Below are 25042 nucleotides of genomic sequence, written 5' to 3' on the forward strand. Positions count from 1 at the left end.
AGTATGTCTGTCTCAAGATTCCCAGCTACAAGTTGGGTCCTCGATTTCTTGGTCCTTTCTCAGTGCTAAAACGCATTAACCCAGTCACCTACAAACTCTGTCTACCCCCTACTATGCGAATCCCGAACTCCTTCCATGTCTCCCTCTTGAAGCCAGTGGTCCTCAACCGATTCTCAAGTAAAGCTTCGTCCTCCACTCCACAAGTCGTCTCTGACGACGTATACATTGTTGAAGACATCCTAGCGATTAAAACTGTCAGAGGAAGACGTTTCTTCCTAGTGGACTGGAGAGGTTTTGGTCCTGAGGAGAGATCCTGGGAACCCGAATCTAATATCCTGGATCGGGATCTCATCAAGGAATTCTTGCAGACCAGAAAGAGGGGGAGGCCAAAGGGGGGGGGGGGGGTACTGTTAGGGCCACGGCGGCGTCCCGTGCTCTGGACCGCCGCCGCACCCTCTCTCCCACTTCTGCAGCAGCCAGTGTCCATATGCAGGGACCCGGAGCTGCTGTTGCTTCGGCCCCGGGGGGCGCCTCACCTCACCGCGCTCCTGTCCGTCGCTGTGCCGGCCGGCGCGCGCATCCCCGCCTCCTAGGGCGCGCGCGCGCCGGCTGTCTCAGATTTAAAGGGGCAGTGCGCTCCTAATTGGCTTGTATGTCAATCACTCCCCTATAAGTTGCAGCCCTGCCCCCTTCCAGATGTTGGAGCCTCTACATGCTTCCCATAGCGTTTGGCCAAGCTCCCTGTTGTTCCTGATTCCTGTCCGCTACCTGGTCCCTAGTCCTTGTTCCTGGTTCCTGCTCCTCTGTTACGCTATTGCTCCTGTGTTCAGCCTGACTCCTGCGGTTACGCGTACAGACCTCTGCCAGCACCATCTCCTGCCTACTGCTCCTGCCGTCACTAGCAACCAAGCCAGGGGTAGCGACCTGGGGGTCGCCTGCCGCAGCAAGTCCATCCCGCCTTGCGGCGGGCTCTGGTGAAAGCCAGCGGCCCCTTAGACTCCGCTCCCTGGTGAGGTTAGTGCCATCGCTAGTGACGGTCCAGTGGATCCACTACTCCAGGCGTTACACATATAAAGGGATATATAGGGCTCCTGCCGATTTCCCCTTAAAAAACAAACAAACAAGGCCATAGATTTGCCTCCTGGGCGACCTTGGAACAAATCTAATTAACACACTGACACGTTATACCCGGGCAGCGCCGGGTACATTTTCTAGTATATTATATATGCAATGTGTGTGGCCTCCACGTGCATGTATGACCTCCCTAAAAGGCCCGGGCATTCTCCTAATGAGATGTATGACCTCCCTACAAGGCCCGGGCATGCTCCTGATGAGATGTATGACCTCCCTACAAGGCCCGGGCATGCTCCTGATGAGGTGTCTGTATGACCTTCCTTACAAGGCTCGGGCATGCTCCTGATGAGATGTATGACCTCCCTGCAAAACCCGGGCATGCTCCTGATGAGGTGTCTGTATGACCTTCCTAAAAGACCCGGCATGCCACTGATGAGGTGGCTGTATGACCTCCCTACAAGGCCCGGGCATGCTCCTGATGAGGTGTCTGTATGACCTCCCTACAAGGCCCAGGCATGCTCCTGATGAGGTGTCTGTATGACCTCCCTGGGCCCGGGCATTCTCCTGATGAGGTGTCTGTATGAACTCCCTACAAGGCCCAGGCATGCTCCTGATGGGGTGGCTGTATGACCTCCCTACAAGGCCCGGGCATGCTCCTGATGGGGTGGCTGTATGACCTCCCTACAAGGCCCGGGCATTCTCCTGATGAGGTGTATGACCTCCCTACAAGGCCCGGGCATGCTCCTGATGAGATGTATGACCTCCCTACAAGGCCCGGGCATGCTCCTGATGAGGTGGCTGTATGACCTCCCTACAAGGCCCGGGCATGCTCCTGATGAGATGTATGACCTCCCTACAAGGCCCGGGCATGCTCCTGATGAGGTGGCTGTATGACCTCCCTACAAAGCCCGGGCATGCTCCTGATGAGGTGTCTGTATGACCTCCCTACAAGGCCCGGGCATGCTCCTGATGAGGTGTCTGTATGACCTCCCTACAAGGCCCGGACATGCTCCTGATGAGGTGTCTGTATGACCTCCCTACAAGGCCCAAGCATGCTCCTAATGAGGTGGCTGTATGACCTCCCTGGGCCCGGGCATTCTCCTGATGAGGTGTCTGTATGAACTCCCTACAAGGCCCGGGCATGCTCCTGATGAGATGTATGACCTCCCTACAAGGCCCGGGCATGCTCCTGATGAGGTGGCTGTATGACCTCCCTACAAGGCCCGGGCATGCTCCTGATGAGGTGTATGACCTCCCTACAAGGCCCGTGCATGCTCCTGATGAGGTGGCTGTATGACCTCCCTACAAGGCCCGGGCATGCTCCTGATGAGGTGGCTGTATGACCTCCCTACAAGGCCCGGGCATGCTCCTGATGAAGCGTCTGTATGACCTCCCTGCAAGGCCTGGGCATGCTCCTGATGAGATGTATGACCTCCCTACAAGGCCCGGGCATGCTCCTGATGAGATGTATGACCTCCCTACAAGGCCCAGGAATTCTCCTGATGAGGTGTCTGTATGACCTCCCTACAAGGCCCGGACATGCTCCTGATGAGGTGTAAGACCTCCCTACAAGGCCCGGGCATGCTCCTGATGAGGAGGCTGTATGACCTCCCTACAAGGCCCGGGCATGCTCCTGATGAGATGTATGACCTCCCTACAAGGCCCGGGCATGCTCCTGATGAAGCGTCTGTATGACCTCCCTACAAGGCCTGGGCATGCTCCTGATGAGGTGTATGACCTCCCTACAAGGCCCGGGCATGCTCCTGATGAGGAGGCTGTATGACCTCCCTACAAGGCCCGGGCATGCTCCTGATGAGGTGTATGACCTCCCTACAAGGCCCGGGCATGCTCCTGATGAGGTGTATGATCTTCCTACAAGGCCCGAGCATGCTCCTGATGAGGGTGTATGACCTGCCTACAAGGCCCAGGATTTCTCCTGATGAGGTGTCTGTATGACCTCCCTACAAGGCCCGGGCATGCTCCTGATGAGGTGTAAGACCTCCCTACAAGGCCCGGGCTGCTCCTGATGAGGTGGCCGATGGTCTCCTGAGGGATCTCCTCCCAGACCTGGACTAAAGCAGCCGCCAACTCCTGGACAGTCTGTGTTGCAACGTGACGTTGGTGGATGGAGGAAACATGATGTCCCCGATGTGCTCAATGGGATTCAGGTTTGGGGAACGGGCGGCCAGTCCATAGCTTCACTGCCTCCATTTTGTAGAAACTGCTGCCACACTGCAGCCACATGAGGTCTGGCATTGTCCTGCATTAGGGTAGCGTTACACACACCGTATCGCACCCAATCTGCAGCAGATTTGAACACAGCATCAAATCTGCACCATCAAATATGCTGCCAATCTGCTGCGGATTCTGTACGCGTGAATGAACCCTAAGGAAGAACCCAGGGAAAACCGCACCAGCATATGGTCTCACAAGGAGTCTAAGGATCTCACCTTGGTACCTAATGGCAGTCAGGCTACCTCTGCCAAGTACCCCTAAAGAAATGCCCCCCCCCCCCCACACACCATTAGTGACCCACTGCCACACCGCTCATCATGTGACTGCTCCTCCTTGCATAAAGGCAGTGGTAGCAGTCCTGCTGCGGGGTTGTTGCCCTCCTACTGCCTCCAACCTCTGGACACTACACTGACAGACACAGCAAACCTACTTGCCACAGCTCGCATTAATGTGCCATCCTGGACGAGCTGCACTACCTGAGCCACTTGTGTGGGCTGTAGAGTGCGTCTCATGCTACCACCAGTGTGAAAGCACCAGCAACATTCAAAAGGGACCAAAATATTAGCTACAAAGCGAAAAGTGGTGTGTGCTTCACACCTGCAGGACCCTCCGTTATTGAGGGGGTCTGGCTGATTGCAGGTGACAGTGAGTGTCAGTCAGTGCTGCAGGTGACAGTGTCAGTCAGTGCTGCAGGTGACAGTGAGTGTCAGTCAGTGCTGCAGGTGACAGTGAGTGTCAGTCAGTGCTGCAGGTGACAGTGTCAGTCAGTGCTGCAGGTGACAGTGAGTGTCAGTCAGTGCTGCAGGTGACAGTGAGTGTCAGTCAGTGCTGCAGGTGACAGTGAGTGTCAGTCAGTGCTGCAGGTGACAGTGTCAGTCAGTGCTGCAGGTGACAGTGAGTGTCAGTCAGTGCTGCTTCCTAAGAGGACAGTTAGATTTCAAAGATTCACAAATTTGAGTTACTTGGAGTTATATTGTGTATATACAAACACAAAAAGATATAACTGTCTGCAAGGAAAGAGGAGAAAGGGGGGACATGATGGAAACCTTTATATATGATACAGGAGGAAGAAGGGAAAGGAGGGACATGATGGTAACCTGTATATATGTTACAGGAGGAAGAAGGGAAAGGGAGGACATGATGGAAACCTGTATATATGTTACAGGAGGAAGAAGGGAAAGGGAGGACATGATGGAAACCTGTATATATGATACAGGAGGAAGAAGGGAAAGGAGGGACATGATGGTAACCTCTATATATGTTACAGGAGGAAGAAGGGAAAGGAGGGACATGATGGAAACCTTTATATATGTTACAGGAGGAAGAAGGGAAAGGAAGGACATGATGGAAACCTTTATATATGTTACAGGAGGGAAGAAGGGAAAGGAGGAGATGATGGAAACCTTTATATATGTTACAGGGGGAAGAAGGGAAAGGGGGGACATGATGGAAACCTTTATAAATGTTACAGGAGGAAGAAGGGAAAGGGAGGACATGATGGAAACCTTTATATATGTTACAGGAGGAAGAAGGGAAAGGGAGGACATGATGGAAACCTTTATATATGTTACAGGAGGAAGAAGGGAAAGGGGGGACATGATGGAAACCTTTATATATGTTACAGGAGGAAGAAGGGAAAGGGGGGACATGATGGAAACCTTTATATATGTTACAGGAGGAAGAAGGGAAAGGGAGGACATGATGGAAACCGTTATATATGTTACAGGAGGAAGAAGGGAAAGGGAGGACATGATGGAAACCTTTATATATGTTACAGGAGGAAGAAGGGAAAGGGGAGACACGATGGAAACCTTTATATATGTTACAGGAGGAAGAAGGGAAATGGGGGACATGATGGAAAGCTGTATATATGTTACAGGAGGAAGAAGGGAAAGAGGACATGATGGAAACCTTTATATATGTTACAGGAGGAAGAAGGGAAAGGGAGGACATGATGGAAACCTTTATATATGTTACTAGAGGAAGAAGGGAAAGGAGGGACATGATGGAAACCTTTATATATGTTACAGGAGGAAGAAGGGAAAGGGAGGACATGATGGAAACCTTTATATATGTTACAGGAGGAAGAAGAGAAAGGAGGGACATGATGGAAACCTTTATATATGTTACAGGAGGAAGAAGAGAAAGGAGGGACATGATAGTAACCTTACAGACGCCAGTCTTCTATGTTTCTATGACCCTTCTTTAGTGGAGGGACTGACCTCTATAGGAGGCCGCTGTGTTTATGTAGAGGACACACTAGGGCTGGGTGATATTGTGGACAATCGAACATGTAGCCACGGTAACAACAATTGAACGATAATTATGCCACGCTTCTTTTCTAAGCCACACCTCTTTTTACAAGCCACACCCACTTGGTTGTGCTAAACTGGCCATATTTTGTTAAAAAAAAGGGGGGAGAAAAAGTAGCTCACGTATATACACAGGTATACAGCTATATACACACTACAGGACGTATATACACAGGTATACAGCCATATACACACTACAGGACGTATATATACAGGTATACAGCCATATACACACTACAGGACGTATATATACAGGTATACAGCCATATACACACTACAGGACGTATATATACAGGTATACAGCCATATACACACTACAGGACGTATATATACAGGTATACAGCCATATACACACTACAGGACGTATATACACAGGTATGCAGCCATATACACACTACAGGACGTGTATATACAGGAATACAGCCATATACACACTACAGGACGTATATACACAGGTATGCAGCCATATACACACTACAGGACGTGTATATACAGGTATACAGCCATATACACACTACAGGACGTGTATATACAGGTATACAGCCATATACACACTACAGGACGTATATATACAGGTATGCAGCCATATACACACTACAGGACGTGTATATACAGGTATACAGCCATATACACACACTGCAGGACGTGTATATACAGGTATACAGCTATATACACACTACAGGACGTATATATACAGGTATACAGCCATATACACACTACAGGACGTATATATACAGGTATACAGCCATATACACACTACAGGACGTATATACACAGGTATACAGCCATATACACACTACAGGACGTATATACACAGGTATGCAGCCATATACACACTACAGGACGTGTATATACACAGGTATGCAGCCATATACACACTACAGGACGTATATATACAGGTATACAGCCATATACACACTACAGGACGTATATACACAGGTATGCAGCCATATACACACTACAGGACGTATATACACAGGTATGCAGCCATATACACACTACAGGACGTGTATATACAGGCCATTCAGGCTCCCAAGAGTTATATAGTGGTACATGCCTTTTCCATATGATGCCCATATAGTGCCCACAGTGTGCCATACTGCCTTCCATGCTGTGCCCATATAGTGCCCACAGTGTGCCATACTGCCTTCCATGCTGTGCCCATATAGTGCCCACAGTGTGCCATACTGCCTTCCATGCTGTGCCCATATAGTGCCCACAGTGTGCCATACTGCCTTCCATGCTGTGCCCATATACAGCCATGGCCAGAAGTTTTGAGAAGGATAGAGATATTCTATTTTCCCATGATCCTCTGCCCAGATTATAATTGCAATCATATTGTGAGTAACAGAAGTTTATACTGACAGCTAGAAGGAGTTAATGGGACTTCCGGTGGGCGGGACGCCAGAGTGGCCGCATTTTAGCTCGGCTCCGCCCCCCAGGCTAATAGTGGCCACACACACAGGGGCTCCCCGGGACGCCAGCACCCTACAGAGACTTTGGTCTTTACACCAGGGTCCGTCCCGAAGCAAGAGGAGAGGAGCGGACGCACACGCAGACGCCGCCACCTTGCCCAACCCGCAAGCACCTCAGACAAGCTCCGGACCGCACAGCCACGCGGCCTGGCATATCAGCCCCCCTCTCCTCCAGGGCGCTCACACACTACGGGGGATACTCTGGGGTCCCCTCTAATCTGTTGTGGAACTTCAACCCCCACTATGGTCAATAGGGCATGATGGGGGTTGTAGTTCAGCAACTTGAATGTCCACAGGCTGCAAAACTACAGCTCCCATCATGAACAGTTAGAAGGACATAGTGGGGGTTGTAGTTGTGTGGAGGGCTGCTGCTGGGGACACTATATGGGGGGGCTGCTGCTGGGGACACTATATGGGGGGGCTGCTGGGGACACTATATGGGGGGCTGCTGGGGACACTATATGGGGGGGCTGCTGCTGGGGACACTATATGGGGGGGCTGCTGCTGGGGACACTATATGGGGGGGCTGCTGCTGGGGACACTATATGGGGGGGCTGCTGCTGGGGACACTATATGGGGGGGCTGCTGCTGGGGACACTATATGGGGGGCTGCTGCTGGGGACACTATATGGGGGGGCTGCTGCTGGGGACACTATATGGGGGGGCTGCTGCTGGGGACACTATATGGGGGGCTGCTGCTGGGGACACTATATGGGGGGGGCTGCTGCTGGGGACACTATATGGGGGGGCTGCTGGGGACACTATATGGGGGGGCTGCTGGGGACACTATATGGGGGGGCTGCTGGGGACACTATATGGGGGGGCTGCTGCTGGGGACACTATATGGGGGGGGCTGCTGCTGGGGACACTATATGGGGGGGCTCCTGCTGGGGACACTATATGGGGGGGCTGCTGGGGACACTATATGGGGGGCTGCTGGGGACACTATATGGGGGGCTGCTGGGGACACTATATGGGGGGGCTGCTGGGGACACTATATGGGGGGGCTGCTGGGGACACTATATGGGGGGGGCTGCTGCTGGGGACACTATATGGGGGGGGCTGCTGCTGGGGACACTATATGGGGGGGCTGCTGCTGGGGACACTATATGGGGGGGCTCCTGCTGGGGACACTATATGGGGGGGGGCTGCTGGGGACACTATATGGGGGGGGGCTGGGGACACTATATGGGGGGCTGCTGCTGGGGACACTATATGGGGGGGGCTGCTGCTGGGGACACTATATGGGGGGGCTGCTGCTGGGGACACTATATGGGGGGGCTCCTGCTGGGGACACTATATGGGGGGGCTGCTGCTGGGGACACTATATGGGGGGGCTCCTGCTGGGGACACTATATGGGGGGGCTGCTGCTGGGGACACTATATGGGGGGGCTGCTGCTGGGGACACTATATGGGGGGGCTGCTGCTGGGGACACTATATGGGGGGGCTGCTGGGGACACTATATGGGGGGGCTGCTGGGGACACTATATGGGGGGCTGCTGGGGACACTATATGGGGGGGCTGCTGCTGGGGACACTATATGGGGGGGCTGCTGCTGGGGACACTATATGGGGGGGCTGCTGGGGACACTATATGGGGGGCTGCTGGGGACACTATATGGGGGGCTGCTGGGGACACTATATGGGGGGGGCTGCTGCTGGGGACACTATATGGGGGGCTGCTGCTGGGGACACTATGGGGGGGGCTGCTGGGGACACTATATGGGGGGGCTGCTGGGGACACTATATGGGGGGCTGCTGCTGGGGACACTATATGGGGGGGGGCTGCTGGGAACACTATATGGGGGGCTGCTGGGAACACTATATGGGGGGGGGCTGCTGGGGACACTATATGGGGGGGGGCTGCTGGGGACACTATATGGGGGGCTGCTGCTGGGGACACTATATGGGGGGGCTGCTGCTGGGGACACTATATGGGGGGGCTGCTGCTGGGGACACTATATGGGGGGGCTGCTGCTGGGGACACTATATGGGGGGGCTGCTGCTGGGGACACTATATGGGGGGGCTGCTGCTGGGGACACTATATGGGGGGGCTGCTGCTGGGGACACTATATGGGGGGGCTGCTGCTGGGGACACTATATGGGGGGGCTGCTGGGGACACTATATGGGGGGCTGCTGGGGACACTATATGGGGGGCTGCTGGGGACACTATATGGGGGGGCTGCTGCTGGGGACACTATATGGGGGGCTGCTGCTGGGGACACTATATGGGGGGCTGCTGCTGGGGACACTATGGGGGGGGGCTGCTGGGGACACTATATGGGGGGGCTGCTGGGGACACTATATGGGGGGCTGCTGCTGGGGACACTATATGGGGGGGGGCTGCTGGGAACACTATATGGGGGGGGGGCTGCTGGGGACACTATATGGGGGGGGGCTGCTGGGGACACTATATGGGGGGGCTGCTGCTGGGGACACTATATGGGGGGGCTGCTGCTGGGGACACTATATGGGGGGGCTGCTGCTGGGGACACTATATGGGGGGGCTGCTGCTGGGGACACTATATGGGGGGGCTGCTGCTGGGGACACTATATGGGGGGGGCTGCTGCTGGGGACATTATATGGGGGGGCTGCTGCAAAAGGTGAATGACCTGGAGACCAGGATACTGGACAATGAAACCTCTTTGTCTACTGTCCAGGAACAATCCCACTGTCAAGTGGATATTATAAAGACTATGCAAGACAAGCTGGATGATCTCGAGAACAGGAGTAGGAGAATCAATTAAGGGGGATGACCTCACCAATTTCATCTGCACAGCCATACCTGCTGCACTAGACCTCACACTGGAGCTTCCATCCCTGATGACTGAACGTATCCACCGCATTGGTCCAGACAGAAGAGATCGCCCTGCTCGTCCCCGACAAGTCATAGCTCTGTTCTTTCATTTTCAAGTCAAGGAAGTTATCCTCAGGGAGTACAAAAACCAACAACAATAATGTTCTCATCTTCCAAGATTATTTTGCAAGGGTGACACATCAGCGTAGAGCTTTCACGCCAATATGCAAGATCCTGCTAGATCACAATCACCGATTTCAACTACAGTATCCGGCCGGACTCAGAGTCACTGTGGACAACAGGACCCTCCTCTTTGAAGACCCTGAACCCTCTGTTACCATGTTGTGGTTTTCTGCCATTTGTTGATTGTTTTTGTCTGCTCTCTTTTTTTACAGACCAGACTTTCTATTCCTATTGTTTGTGTTTCCCTTGCAGCCCCTTCCCCAACCCTGCGCGTGGGTCTCTCTGCACTCAGTGCTCCTTCCATCAGGCAGCACCCCTACTTGCTGGGATAGGACCACATTGGACAAATCTGGTCCACATGATCACACTGCCCCACCCACGTCAACCCTATTAGCGTAACTGAATATCTGTGACCCATGGAGACTACACTATCCCTCTGCGAGGGAATACACTTTTCATTCCCATGTACACAACACTTTCTCCTGCATCGATCACATCCTACTTCACTCCTCCCTTTTCACCCTGACGTCGGACCCCCTCATTCACCCCATCCTTATTTCAGATCATGCCCCTGTGTCACAGACAATGGAGCTGGCCCCAGCTTTTCAAAAATCCAGGATTTGGAGGTTCCCGAATTACCTGAGAACCTCCCCTGACTTCCAAGCTTACCTCAAATCTACCTGGGCCAACTACATTGACGACAATGTCAAACATGTAGAAGAAGATGTGCCACTCCTCTGAGCGACTTCCAAAGCAGTGATGCGGGGCCATATAATCAGCAATGTCCGTCATCAGAGGAGCAAGTACTCCTCCCAGTTTCAACAATTATATACAGACCTTAAAGATGCTCAATTAGCATACTCCAGCCAACCTCCCCCACGACTAAACAGGCACTAGAAGAGGCCAGATCTCTATTAAGACAAACTGGTACAAGCTCATGCCAGCTGGCATGTAACGGCCATCCAGAATAAATACTACAGATGGGGGAATAAAATAGGCCCTCTCTTAGCAAAAGTAACTCGCACATTTCTATCTTTACGTGACCCCACCTCCCATACCCTAATACATGACCAAGACAGGATGGAACACATCCTCTCGGATTATACAGAGCAGAACCTTCAGATCACACAGATATACATGCCTTTCATGACTCCCTTCACCAACCCAATCTAACTCCAGATCATAAAGCATCCCTGGAGGCAGACATCTCGGAGCTAGAAGTCACACAGACCATACACTTATTCTCCAAAAATAAGACTCCGGGCCCCGACGGCTTTTCCAGGGAATATTATAAACTCCTTGCAGCAGAAATCACCCCCTACCTCACCCGTCTCCTTAAAGGGGTAGTCCGGCGGGGGGGCATTTTCATCCTGACACCGGGGAGTAGGTGGCTGAGGGAAACGACGTCCACTCACCTCCCCGGTCCCAGCGGCGGGTCCTGCATCGCGGCGCTCCGGTCCCCGGCCGCTTCCTGGTGTCTGACGCGGGCCTGAGACGTGAAGTCTCAGGTCCGCTCAGCCAGTCAGTGACGGAGGCAGGATCCGTTTCAAATCCGCTCAGATCCCGCCTCTGTCACTGACTGGCTAAACGGACCTGAGACTTCACATCTCGGGCCCGCGTCAGATACCAGGAAGCGGCCGGGAACCGGAGCGCCACGATGCGAGACCCGCCACTGGAAGTGGGGAGGTGAGTGGACGTCGTTTCCCTCAGCCACCTCCTCCCCGGTGTCAGGGAAAAAAATGCCCCCCCCCCCCCGACGGAGTACCCCTTTAACCTAATTTCCAAAGAAGGCGCCCCATTAAACGACTTTGCTCATTCCTGAACAATCTTATTACTTAAACCTCATAAACACCCAACCCTCCCCCAGTCTTACAGGCCAATTGCCCTTCTCAACCAGGACTACAAAATACTAACTAAAATACTGGCCACCCGTCTCCAATCTTTTTTCCCCTCCCTCCTCTCCCACAATCAACAAGGCTTCCTCCTAAACAGACATTCAATCAGGAACATTCGGAGAGCGGTGGCAGTTACGGTTTACGCCGTGAACAAAGATAACCGTCCTACCATGCTACTCAGCTTGGACGCAGAGAAGGCCTTTGATTAAGTCGATTTACATACATTTCTCTCCTTCCTACAACACATTAACAGCCAGGCGGCGACGGCCCTCACAATTAATGGAAAGAACCACCCTTGACCTATTCCGTGGCATGCGCCAGGGTTGTCCCCTCTCTTCCCCTCCTTTTCAACATGTCAATTGACCCTCTCCGACGACATATTGAACATTCCCCAATATACACTGGTGTTAAAATTGGTGGTTCCGACCTCAGAGTCATGGCCTTCGCTGATCACCTCTTACTAACACTGTTCTCTCCGAGACTCTCGCTTCCTGCGGCGCTCAAGGATCTTCATCTTCAGGCTAGGGGTGCCCTTTCAGGCTACACCCTTAATCTGATTAAGTGTGAGGCACTACTACTCAAGGGCCCAAGCCGTCCACCATGGTCGACTTCTTTTCCAATTCATTGAAACACGTCCCAAATAAAATACTTGGGGATCGAAATCACCAAATCACCGGCCAAACTATACATTGATAAATACTTTAAGTCCCTAGAACACTCTCTTGCTTTGGAAATGCTTCCCCTTAACATTCATGGGTCGCGCTAGCCTTCTGAAAATCGTGGAAGTCCCTAAACTCCTGTATTTCCAGACATACGCGCACTAAACTTGGCAGCTCAGTTCCGTATTATACGGGATTAAGTCCAATGCACTGAGGTACACACAGACACAAAATTCGACTGCCTCATGGCCTCCACCCTATCACCATCCCCATGGATTAAGGAAAAAACCCTCCTTGTCTCCACATGGAAAGCGTGGAACAAAATTCGTACGGTTACTGGCCTTGACCCTTACTCCTCACTCTTCATTACCTTGATAGGTAACCCAGATTTCCAACAGGGTCACCCGAACAGTGTCTTCCATACTTGGCATACAGGGGAACTCCGCCTTCTCACACACTTCGTCAACTCAACACAAAAACTAAACAACCAATGGCCTTGCAAACCCTAAAAGAAACTTAACCTGCACTCCAATTCCCATTCTTTGCCTATCTGCAGGCCTGCAGCTACGTCACCAAATACATTCGCTCCCTACCCCTCACGGAATGGGACAACACTTTCCGCAAGGCACTACACCTCTCCACTTCCTCTAGGCACCAAATATCACTATCCTCCCACTATTTTGCCCCCTCTCTAGACTATCGGAACCTGTCCACTGGGTTGGCTCGTTGGACCCAGGCTGATCTGGATGTAGATATCCCTGACCTACTCTCTATCCTAGACTACCTAGAAAACCCTACCCTCCGCTCATCACATGGAGATGACTTTGCGGGTCTTCCACAGGACTTATAGCTCTCCCACAAGGGGTTTTAAAATGGGCATCTTGCAATCTGATGCCTGCTTTAAATGTGGAGAATCTGGAGCAGACATAACTCACTGCCTTTGGCATTGTCCAGTGATACAATCATTCTGGAGAGTTTAAAATGGACTGGATGGAGGCTTTCATTCTCAAAGAAGGTAGAGCCGAAAAATTCTTTACCATTTGAGAAAACTTTATCCCCACACTACCCCCGCGCGCATCCAGGATAAAATCAAAAACACCTTCCAAGACACTACATGGTATCTCACCAATTTGCCAATGACCCGCCAATTTAAAACTGTATCGTGGGATGACATACCAAAGATCTTTCATCTTTTGGGTATTCTCTGGAGCACGCGAAGAGCCACGGGCAACCCCCTCCTCCCCCTCCCTGCTTTCCTTTAGGTTTTAGTTTTTTTGTTATTGTTAGAAAATGAAGCTTCGTTCAGCCTTTGGTATTACTCTGCCGCATTTCTTTCTCTGATGGGGTGTTGGTGGACCTCTGTCTTACATCGGTAACTATCCCACATTGGCCACATGCCCTACTATTGTATTGCTATGCAATGACTCTAGATGCTGTCTTTAGTTGTTCACATACTGTTGCATTCCTACATGTACATATCTTTCCATGCTGTCGAAGCTCATTAAAAACAGTTTAAAGAGTATGAGTTAATGCAAAAAAATCAATATTTGCAGTGTTGACCCTTCTTCAGGACCTCTGCAATTCTCCCTGGCAAACTCTCAATCAACTTCTGGACCAAATCCTGACTGATAGCAGTTCATTCTTGCACAATGCTTAGATTGTCAGAATTTGTTGGTTTTTGTTTGTCCACAAGTTCTCAATGGGATTAAGATCTGTGGAGTTTCCAGGCCATGGACCCAAAATCTCTATGTTTTGTTCCCTGAGCTATTTAGTTATCACCTTTGCTTTATGGCCAGGTGCTCCATCATGCTGGAAAAGGCATTGTTGATCACCAAACTGCTCTTGGACGGTTGGGAGAAGTTGCTCTTTGAGGACATTCTGGTACCATTCTTTATTCATGGCTGTGAGAGAGCTGATTGCCGATGGTTTCAGGATGCCGGTTACAGTCGGCGTGAGACAAGACTGGTGGTAGCGCTCACCTCGTCTTCTCCCAATAAGCTGCTTTCCAGATGTCCCAAACAATCGGAAAGGGGATTCATCAGAGAAATTGATTTTACCCCAGTCTTTAGAAGTCCACTAACTGTACCAGTCCAGTCTGTCCCTGATGTTTTTTCTGGAGAGAAGTGGCTTTTTTGCTACCCTCCTTGAGACCAGGCCTTGCTCCAAGAGTCTCCGCAGTCTCACAGTGCAGATGCCCTCACACCTGCCTGCTGCCATTTCTGAGCAAGCTCTGCACTGCTGGTAGCCCGATCCCGCAGCTCAAACACTTTTAAGAGACGGTCCTGGTGCTTGCCGGTCTTTCTTGGGCGCCCTGGAGCCCTTTTGGCAACAATGGAACCTCTCAACTTGATGTTCTTGATAATGCGATAGATTGGTGACTGAGGTGCAATCTTTCTAGCTGCGATACTCTTCCCTGTTCGGCCATTTTTGTGCAGTGCAATGATGACTGCACGTGTTTCTTTAGAGATAACCATGGTTAACAGAAGAGAAACAATTATGCCAAGCACCAGCCTCCTTTAAAGTGTCCAGTGGTGTCATTCTTACTTAATCATCACAGATTGATCTCCAGCCGTGTCCTCATCAACACCCACACCTGTGATAATGGGGCAATCACTGAAATGATGTTTGCTGCTCCTTGTAAGGCTGCAATGATGGTGAAATGTGTTTTTGGGGAAGTTCATTTTCTAGGCAAATATTGACTGTGCAAGTAATTGCTGTTAAGCTGATCCCTCTGTATAACATTCTGGAGTATTTGCAAATTGCCATTTTAAAAACTGAAGCAGTAGACTTTGTAAAAATTAATATTTGTATAATTCTCAAAACTTTTGGCCATGACTGTAGTAATAATGTCTCCTGTTGTGCCTTGTAACCAGATGGGTTTATTACAGAATATTAAAGTGTCTTATTGATGTAATGAGAAGGAATGTATTATTTTAATGTCTTGTGTACATGTGTGTGTGTATGTATGTATGTGTATATATATATATATATATTCATATGGCTATGTGTGTGTGTGTATGTATACTGTCACACCTATGTCAGCTGTCCAGCCATATACCTGCACAATAGTGTAGACATTGGAGGATACAATTGTTTGTTGCTATTGTTGTATGGCTGACAGAACCTTGTAGCTGTAGTTGTGAGACTGGGTCCCCATTGTGCTTGGTAAATATGTACAGGGCCGGGGAGACATCAGATAACTTCCATTCATGGTCCTTATGTTTGGATATGCCAGCCCTTTGCTCTTCCTGGTGTCAGAAGAAGTGAAGCAAGTGGCTTCATGGATGTGGAGATTGTAGGGTGGGAGCAGCTCCTCACCAGGTTTTGGCCAATGAGCGGTCGCAGTGTGTTGGTTTATAGGTTTGAAGTAACTCATGATAAGAGTTTGAGGGATGTGAAACCTGTAGTAATGTGTTTGCAAAGAGGATGAGTAGAAGTTGTGTTATTGGCCGGTAAGAATGGAGGTTATTGTATTACCCGTATTGGTACGACGGATGTGTAGAAGGTAACAGTGTGATAGTGAGAAGTGTAACTTCCAGCCATATATGAAGGCTTGTATATTTGTGTGGTAATGGTCCGTATATGACGTTGCATGTGTATTTGCACTGCAGAAAAGTTTTCTCTCTCTGTATCTGGGAGAGCAGAGTGAGCAGCAGCTTGTCAGGTAACAGTCTGTGTTCAGCCCCTGAAGCTGATCTATGGCTTATAGTAGTAGCATGGAGTTGGTGGAGTTTTAAGAACAAGTCTAATATTACTAGATATTCACATTTGAAACTAATGAAGATCATGAATATATATTAGCCGGAAAGATATCATGGCGGTTTGTATGTGATTGTATTATAAATCCTTCAGCAGTATGCCATTCTGGAAAGCAGGGTGCGGAGGGGTACCCCTGCTCAGTAATATCTATACCTGTAGAGTCTAAGCTTGGATTTATAATGGTTGGTGGGAGTAATGAAGTTCTGTCACCACCCTGAGGGTTACAATTAAATTTTGGACTGTACGGGAAGTTTTTGCAATTCTAGAGTTAACTTATATTGACATTATTTTTTAGTTGGGGACTAAAAAAAGGAAAGTTTATGGCTATTTTGTGTCTGAGAACAATAACCTTAATCTCTGTGCAAAGTGTTGTCCTCTGTCCATTGTTTTAGTGTTGGTATTCTCTGTTTGTGGACCAGTCAGATAGAGGATATAATCTGATAGTATCTGATGACTTCATGGGATTATCTATGATATAACTAATATGTCTGTGTTTTTTCTGCAGGTAAATTTGGTAAATGTAAATTGGGACATAGAAAGAGAAGAATCCACGTGGTGATGTTGATTGCACCTTATTAGATTAGAAAGATAACAATGAGTTTTATTTGTTTCCACAGCTGGAGGAGAGTTTTGCCCTAATGAAGAGTTTTGTTTATTCCACAGTTGTGCAAGATGGAGACCAAGGAACATCAACTGTGGAAAATGTCATTAATTGTCCATTTATATTTTAGGATTGACAAAAGATTTGGCCATGAAAGAGACATTTTTGATTTGGTTAACCACATTTTTTAGGCATTTGATGATGATTTTTAAGAATTTTTGAAAGGAGCTCCATGTTTTGTTGTATTTTTACCATTTCTTTTGTGTGAATTGTATGGTATGAATGGATGGGCCCATGTGTGTTTTATGTTTGTACATGTCTGTATTGTTATATGTGTTGTCTGTCTTGTGATACCCCAAGAAAGTTAGTAGGTTTGCTATGGTCCCAGGGTTACAGACGACTGACCTGAAGTATGACAATACAAAGCCCTGGACTATGGGGGTGGTGACAAATGACATAGAAAGGTGGGATAAGAAAAGGAGAGTGACAGCTCCTTAGGTTGGGATATACCAGCCCTTTGTCCCTCCTAAAGACCGAAACCCTGAGAGGAAAATAAGATTGAGAAGTCTGAATTGTTTGCAGATACCTACTTGGTGCTATATAAGTGGGGTATCTGAATGCTGAATTGAATATATTTCATTGAAATTGGTTTTGGGATAAATATTAATCAATAATGAGGTAATAAACTGAATGAGTTCAGAAAGTTCAAGATTGTTTACAAACAAAACAATAAGGGTATTGGTGGATCGGTGTTATTGACGGGTGGGTGAATGCGTAATATGTATAGGTAACCATTACTGAGAAAATGCCTGCATTGGATATAGCTATATATGTATGTGTGTATATATATATCTCCAATACAGGATGATGGGTTTGCTTTACATGGGATGTATATTGCTTGATATGTAAGTATACTCTAGATTTGTTTATTCACCCAATAGACAGAAACAATAGACTGAAGCCAGATATGTTTCCTATCTGCTGTGGATTCATTGATTCATTTCTATTTGCTATCAGGCTCTCTGCACTTGCTTGCTAAAACTCAGCAAGTGCAGAGAGCGCGAAGAGCTGACATCCCGAGATCTACGATGTCTTCAAAGGTGCCAAGATGAAGCACGAGTGACGGAAGACCATGTACCTGGAACAGCACTGCCAAAGGGGCTCTACAGCCTGCACCTCCAGCCATACCTGCACCTCCCCGACCCATCACCAGAGATACAGAGGGGCTCTACAGCCTGCACCTCCAGCCATACCTGCACCCCCTGACCCATCACCAGAGATACAGAGGGGCTCTACAGCCTGCACCTCCAGCCATACCTGCACCTCCCCCGACCCATCACCAGAGATACAGAGGGGCTCTACAGCCTGCACCTCCAGCCATACCTGTACCTCCCCGACCCATCACCAGAGATACAGAGGGGCTCTACAGCCTGCACCTCCAGCCATACCTGCACCTCCCCCGACCCATCACCAGAGATACAGAGGGGCTCTACAGCCTGCACCTCCAGCCATACCTGCACCCCCCCCCCCCGACCCATCACCAGAGATACAGAGGGGCTCTACAGCCTGCACCTCCAGCCATACCTGCACCCCCCCCCACCCCGACCCCTCACCAGAGATACAGAGGGGCTCTACAGCCTGCACCTCCAGCCATACCTGCACCCCCCGACCCCTCACCAGAGATACAGAGGGGCTCTACAGTCTGCACCTCCAGCCATACCTGCACCTCCCCCGACCCATCACCAGAGATACAGAGGGGCTCTACAGCCTGCACCTCCAGCCATACCTGCACCTCCCCCGACCCATCACCAGAGATACAGAGGGGCTCTACAGCCTGCACCTCCAGCCATACCTGCACCTCCCCCGACCCATTACCAGAGATACAGAGGGGTTCTACAGCCTGCACCTCCAGCCATACCTGCACCCCCCGACCCCTCACCAGAGATACAGAGGGGCTCTACAGTCTGCACCTCCAGCCATACCTGCACCCCCCGACCCCTCACCAGAGATACAGAGGGGCTCTACAGTCTGCACCTCCAGCCATACCTGCACCCCCCCCCCCCGACCCATCACCAGAGATACAGAGGGGCTCTACAGCCTGCACCTCCAGCCATACCTGCACCCCCCCCGACCCATCACCAGAGACACAGAGGGGCTCTACAGCCTGCACCTCCAGCCATACCTGCACCTCCCCCCCGACCCATCACCAGAGACACAGAGGGGCTCTACAGCCTGCACCTCCAGCCATACCTGCACCCCGACCCCCCATCACCAGAGATAGAGGGGCTCTACAGCCTGCACCTCCAGCCATACCTGCACCCCGACCCCCCATCACCAGAGATAGAGGGGCTCTACAGCCTGCACCTCCAGCCATACCTGCACCCCCCCCCCCGACCCATCACCAGAGATACAGAGGGGCTCTACAGCCTGCACCTCCAGCCATACCTGCACCTCCCCCCCCCCCGACCCATCACCAGAGATACAGAGGGGCTCTACAGCCTGCACCTCCAGCCATACCTGCAACCCCCCGACCCCTCACCAGATATACAGAGGGGCTCTACAGCCTGCACCTCCAGCCATACCTGCACCTCCCCCTGATCCATCACCAGAGATACAGAGGGGCTCTACAGCCTGCACCTCCAGCCATACCTGCACCTCCCCCGACCCCTCACCAGAGATACAGAGGGGCTCTACAGCCTGCACCTCCAGCCATACCTGCACCCCCCGACCCATCACCAGGGATACAGAGGGGCTCTACAGCCTGCACCTCCAGCCATACCTGCACCTCCCCCCCCGACCCATCACCAGAGATACAGAGGGGCTCTACAGCCTGCACCTCCAGCCATACCTGCACCCCCCCCGACCCCTCACCAGAGATACAGAGGGGCTCTACAGCCTGCACCTCCAGCCATACCTGCACCTCCCCCCCGACCCCTCACCAGAGATACAGAGGGGCTCTACAGCCTGCACCTCCAGCCAAACCTGCACCTCCCCCCCCCCGACCCATCACCAGAGATACAGGGGGGCTCTACAGCCTGCACCTCCAGCCATACCTGCACCTCCCCCCCCCCGACCCATCACCAGAGATACAGAGGGGCTCTACAGCCTGCACCTCCAGCCATACCTGCACCCCCCGACCCATCACCAGAGATACAGAGGGGCTCTACAGCCTGCACCTCCAGCCATACCTGCACCCCCCGACCCATCACCAGAGATACAGGGGGGCTGTACAGCCTGCACCTCCAGCCATACCTGCACCTCCCCCCCCATCACCAGAGATACAGAGGGGCTCTACAGCCTGCACCTCCAGCCATACCTGCACCCCCCGACCCCTCACCAGAGATACAGAGGGGCTCTACAGCCTGCACCTCCAGCCATACCTGCACCTCCCCCGACCCCTCACCAGAGATACAGAGGGGCTCTACAGCCTGCACCTCCAGCCATACCTGCACCTCCCCCGACCCCTCACCAGAGATACAGAGGGGCTCTACAGCCTGCACCTCCAGCCATACCTGCACCCCCCGACCCCTCACCAGAGATACAGAGGGGCTCTACAGCCTGCACCTCCAGCCATACCTGCACCCCCCCCCCCCCCGACCCCTCACCAGAGATACAGAGGGCAGATGCCTACTGAGGATCTGTTCATTGACCAATCAGGGAAGTAGTGACGTTGCTGGGGCACAATAATCCCCTTGCTTCCCTGCACCAGAGATTGGGGTCTAAGAAGAAAGAAGATTCCCACCAGAATGGACGTTGTATTTTCTATTACTGGACATTTGATTATTCTTTTTGTTTTTAAGCCTCAGCTGTGACCGCACTGGTTTCTGTTTGTAGCAACCGACCAATGTAAGAGAGTTAACAATTAGATGGTTAAATGAGGATGATATCAGAAGAACGTGTAGATGGCGTCACTAATAATGTTTGTAACTTCCTTACATCACACCAATAAGACAAGGGCTGGAGTGTAACCAGATGGGGTCATTTCAGAATATTAAAGTGTCTTATTGATGTAATGAGAAGGAATGTATTATTTTAATGTCTTGTGTACATGTGTGTGTATGTATGTTTGTGTATGTATATATATATATATATATACATACATACATATATATATATTCGTATGGCTGTGTGTGTAGAAGTCATTGTAGTTGTGTGTGTGTATGTATACTGTCACACCTATGTCAGCTGTCCGGCCATATACCTGCACAATAGTGTGGACATTGGAGGATACAGTTGTTTGTTGCTATTGTTCTATGGCTGACAGAACCTTGTAGTTGTAGTTGTGAGACTGGGTCCCCATTGTGCTTGGTAAATATGTACAAGGCCGGGGAGACATCAGATAACTTCCATCCATGGTGATCAGTGGTCTACACAGACATAGAAGCCCATCACCCCCCACCCAAACTTACTATACAGGTCGGGGGTATGTAGCTTCTAGTCAGCCTCAGCTGGGACCATGGATGGAAGGTGCCCAGCACCCTGGAGGTCATCGAGCGAGATGGGTGTATATTAGTCCATAATATACAGAGGGGCTCCCCATCTCATTGTGGAAGGAACATCTATGCATCTGTACCATCTGTAACTGCAGCTAAGTATTGTTCTTTGTATTAAATACCTTATTTTTCTATAAATCTGGTTATAGCCTTCTCCGACTATTATCAAAAGCAACCGGTTACATGCCTCTATATAGTAATAGTGCCTTCCCTGCTGTGCCTCCATTTAGTAATAATGCCTCCTGCTGTGCCTTCATATAGCAATAATGCCTCATGCTGTGCCTCCATTTAGTAACAATGTCTCCGGCTGTGCCTCCATATAGTAACAATGTCTCCGGCTGTGCCTCCATATAGTAATAATGTCCCCTGCTGTGCCTCCATATAGTAATAATGTCCCCTGCTGTGCCTCCATATGGTGTCCCCCTGCTGTGCCTCCATATAGTAATAATGTCTCCTGCTGTGCCTCCATATAGTAATAATGTCCCCTGCTGTGCCTCCATATGGTAATAATGTCCCCCTGCTGTGCCTCCATATGGTAATGTCCCCCTGCTGTGCCTCCATATAGTAATAATGTCTCCTGCTGTGCCTCCATATAGTAATAATGTCTCCTGCTGCGCCCATATAGTAATAATGTCCCCTGCTGTGCCTCTATATAGTAATAATGTCCCCTGCTGTGCCTCCATATAGTAATAATGTCTCCTGCTGCGCCCATATAGTAATAATGTCCCCTGCTGTGCCTCCATATAGTAATAATGTCCCCTGCTGTGCCTCCATATAGTGTCCCCCTGCTGTGCCTCCATATAGTAATAATGTCTCTTGCTGTGCCTCCATATAGTAATAATGTCCCCTGCTGTGCCTCCATATGGTAATAATGTCCCCCTGCTGTGCCTCCATATGGTAATGTCCCCCTGCTGTGCCTCCATATAGTAATAATGTCTCCTGCTGTGCCTCCATATAGTAATAATGTCTCCTGCTGCGCCCATATAGTAATAATGTCCCCTGCTGTGCCTCTATATAGTAATAATGTCCCCTGCTGTGCCTCCATATAGTAATAATGTCTCCTGCTGCGCCCATATAGTAATAATGTCCCCTGCTGTACCTCTATATAGTAATAATGTCCCCTGCTGTACCTCCATATGGTAATAATGTCCCCCTGCTGTGCATCCATATAGTAATAATGTCTCCTGCTGTGCCTCCATATAGTAATAATGTCTCCTATTGCGCCCATATAGTAATAATGTCCCCTGCTGTGCCTCTATATAGTAATAATGATTCCTGCTGTGCCCTCCATATAGTAATAATGATTCCTGCTGTGCCCAATATAGTAATTTCTCCTGCTGTGCCTCCATATAGTAATAATGTCTTCCCTGCTGTGCCTTTATATAGTAAAAATGTCTCCGGCTGTGCCTTCATATAGTAATAATGCCCCTGCTGTGCCTCCATATAGTAATAATGTCTTTAGCTGTGCCTCTATATAGTAATAATGCCCCTGCTGTGCCTCCATATAGTAATGTCTCCGGCTGTGCCTCCATATAGTAATAGTGCCTTCCCTGCTGTGCCTCCAAATAGTAATAATGCCTCCTGCTGTGCCTCCATATAGTAATAATGCCCCTGCTGTGCCTCCATATAGTAATAGTGCCTTCCTTGCTGTGCCTCCAAATAGTAATAATGCCTCCTGCTGTGCCTCCATATAGTAATAATGCCCCTGCTGTGCCTCCATATAGTAATAATGCCTCTGCTGTGCCTCCATATAGTAATGTCGTCTACTGCTGTGCTGTGGGGATGCATTGACACGCCGGGCGGGGGGGTAAGGGCTGATGGGGCGCTCTGACACGTAGGGGGTGAAAATACAGTCAATACCATCCTGGCAAAGTTGAGGTCGATTAAAGGAGAAGTCCGGCCAAAACTATTTTTTAATATGTTATTACTTATGGAAAGTTAGACAAATTTCTTATGTACATTAATTATGGGAAATGCACATATAGGCCTACTTCCCTCAATTTAGTAGATCAGGGAGACTTCAGATTCTCTAAAAAACCGTGATGTCACGAACCGGGGGTGCAATTCCAATGGAGTGTCCAGCAGGGGTGCACTATACATAGAAGTCAATGAGTACCATGACTGCCTATAGTTGTAACTATAGTGTCCCCGGCCAGCATGCAGTTACAACTTGTTAGCTGGGAGGAGGAGGGGGAGCGGAGGAGGGGGCATACTGAAGTGCTGGGACAAGCAGCGGCGTTCGTTATCGGAATAGCACAGGTACTACTCCCCCATTATCTGTTCATAATATGAAAAGATAATGGGGGAGTAGTACTGTGCATATGTGGCAGCAGTAGCAGCACCGAGCAGGGAGGGAGGGGGGGAGGTAGATGCACTTCTCTCCCTCCCTGCTCGGTGCCATCCAAACGTACTGATTAAATACATTTATGGATTACTTGCTTTCCAAAGTATTCCATAAATGTATTCAATCAAAAACATACTGTATAGTACATTCCCATACACATCCATTGTAATTCCAATACAGAGTGTCCAGCAGGGGCGCACTATATATCGAAGTCAATGGTACTCATTGACTTCTAGGTATAGTGCGCCCCTGCTGGACACTCCATTGTAATTACACCCCCGGTTCGTGACGTCACAGTTTTTTTGAGAATCTGAAGTTTCCCTGATCTACTAAATTAAGGGAAATAGCCCTATATGTGCATTTCCCATAATTAATGTAAATTAGAAATGTGTCTAACTTTCCATAAGTAATAACATATTAAAAAATATTTTGGACCGGAGTTGTCCTTTAGCCGACACCAGGGACGGTATCTGTATTTTTACAGTATATCACCCAGCACTAGGACACAGTAGTTGGACCAGTGTGATCTTGAGTTATCTGCTTCCAACCTTACATGTGTCCCAAGTGAAGTGGAGACCAATGTGAAATCAGTACAGAGGACAATACTTACAGTCAGAAAGAAATCTGATGACAGACTCCATAAAGAATACATGTACATCTCCAGAGCAGAAGTCTGTATTGTCTAATAGCCCAATAGGAATGTGTCTCTACATACAATGAAGAACAGAACGTACCGGATACTGTGAGGGGCGGCTGATCCTCCATCATGGCGTCCCGGTACAGATCCTTGTGTCCTTCTACATACTCCCACTCCTCCATGGAGAAATAGACGGCCACATCCTGACACCTTATAGGAACCTGACACACACAATAGTCACACAGTCATCCCCACCAGCCTGCTGCCTCCTGGATTACTCTATCATCTCCCAGCATTCCCAGCAGGGTCACCTCTCCAGTCATCCCCCCACCCCTCCTGTATTACTGTATAATGTCCCAGCAGTCCCAGCAGTGTCACCTCTCCAGTCCCCCCACCCCTCCTGTATTACTGTATAATGTCCCAGCATTCCCAGCAGTGTCACCTCTCCAGTCATCCCCCCCAGCCTGCTGCCTCCGGTATTACTCTATCATCTCCCAGCATTCCCAGCAGGGTCACCTCTCCAGTCACCCCCCCCCCCTCCTGTATTACTGTATAATGTCCCAGCAGGGTCACC

At 50.2% G+C, this 25042-nt stretch overlaps 1 protein-coding gene across 1 annotated transcript in view; it reads right to left on the minus strand.

Annotated features, from left to right (window-relative positions):
* The window catches only part of LOC138798927 (zinc finger protein 586-like), a 39939-nt gene that overhangs the window by 7147 nt on the left and 7750 nt on the right, over positions 1–25042 (minus strand). Inside the window, exon 4 of the mRNA XM_069979550.1 lies at positions 24566–24689. Within this exon, the coding sequence (XP_069835651.1) occupies positions 24566–24689 (124 nt within the window). The remainder of the gene's footprint in view (positions 1–24565; positions 24690–25042) is intronic.

This window comes from Dendropsophus ebraccatus, chromosome 8 (assembly GCF_027789765.1).
Source record: "Dendropsophus ebraccatus isolate aDenEbr1 chromosome 8, aDenEbr1.pat, whole genome shotgun sequence".
Lineage (NCBI taxonomy): Eukaryota > Metazoa > Chordata > Amphibia > Anura > Hylidae > Dendropsophus > Dendropsophus ebraccatus.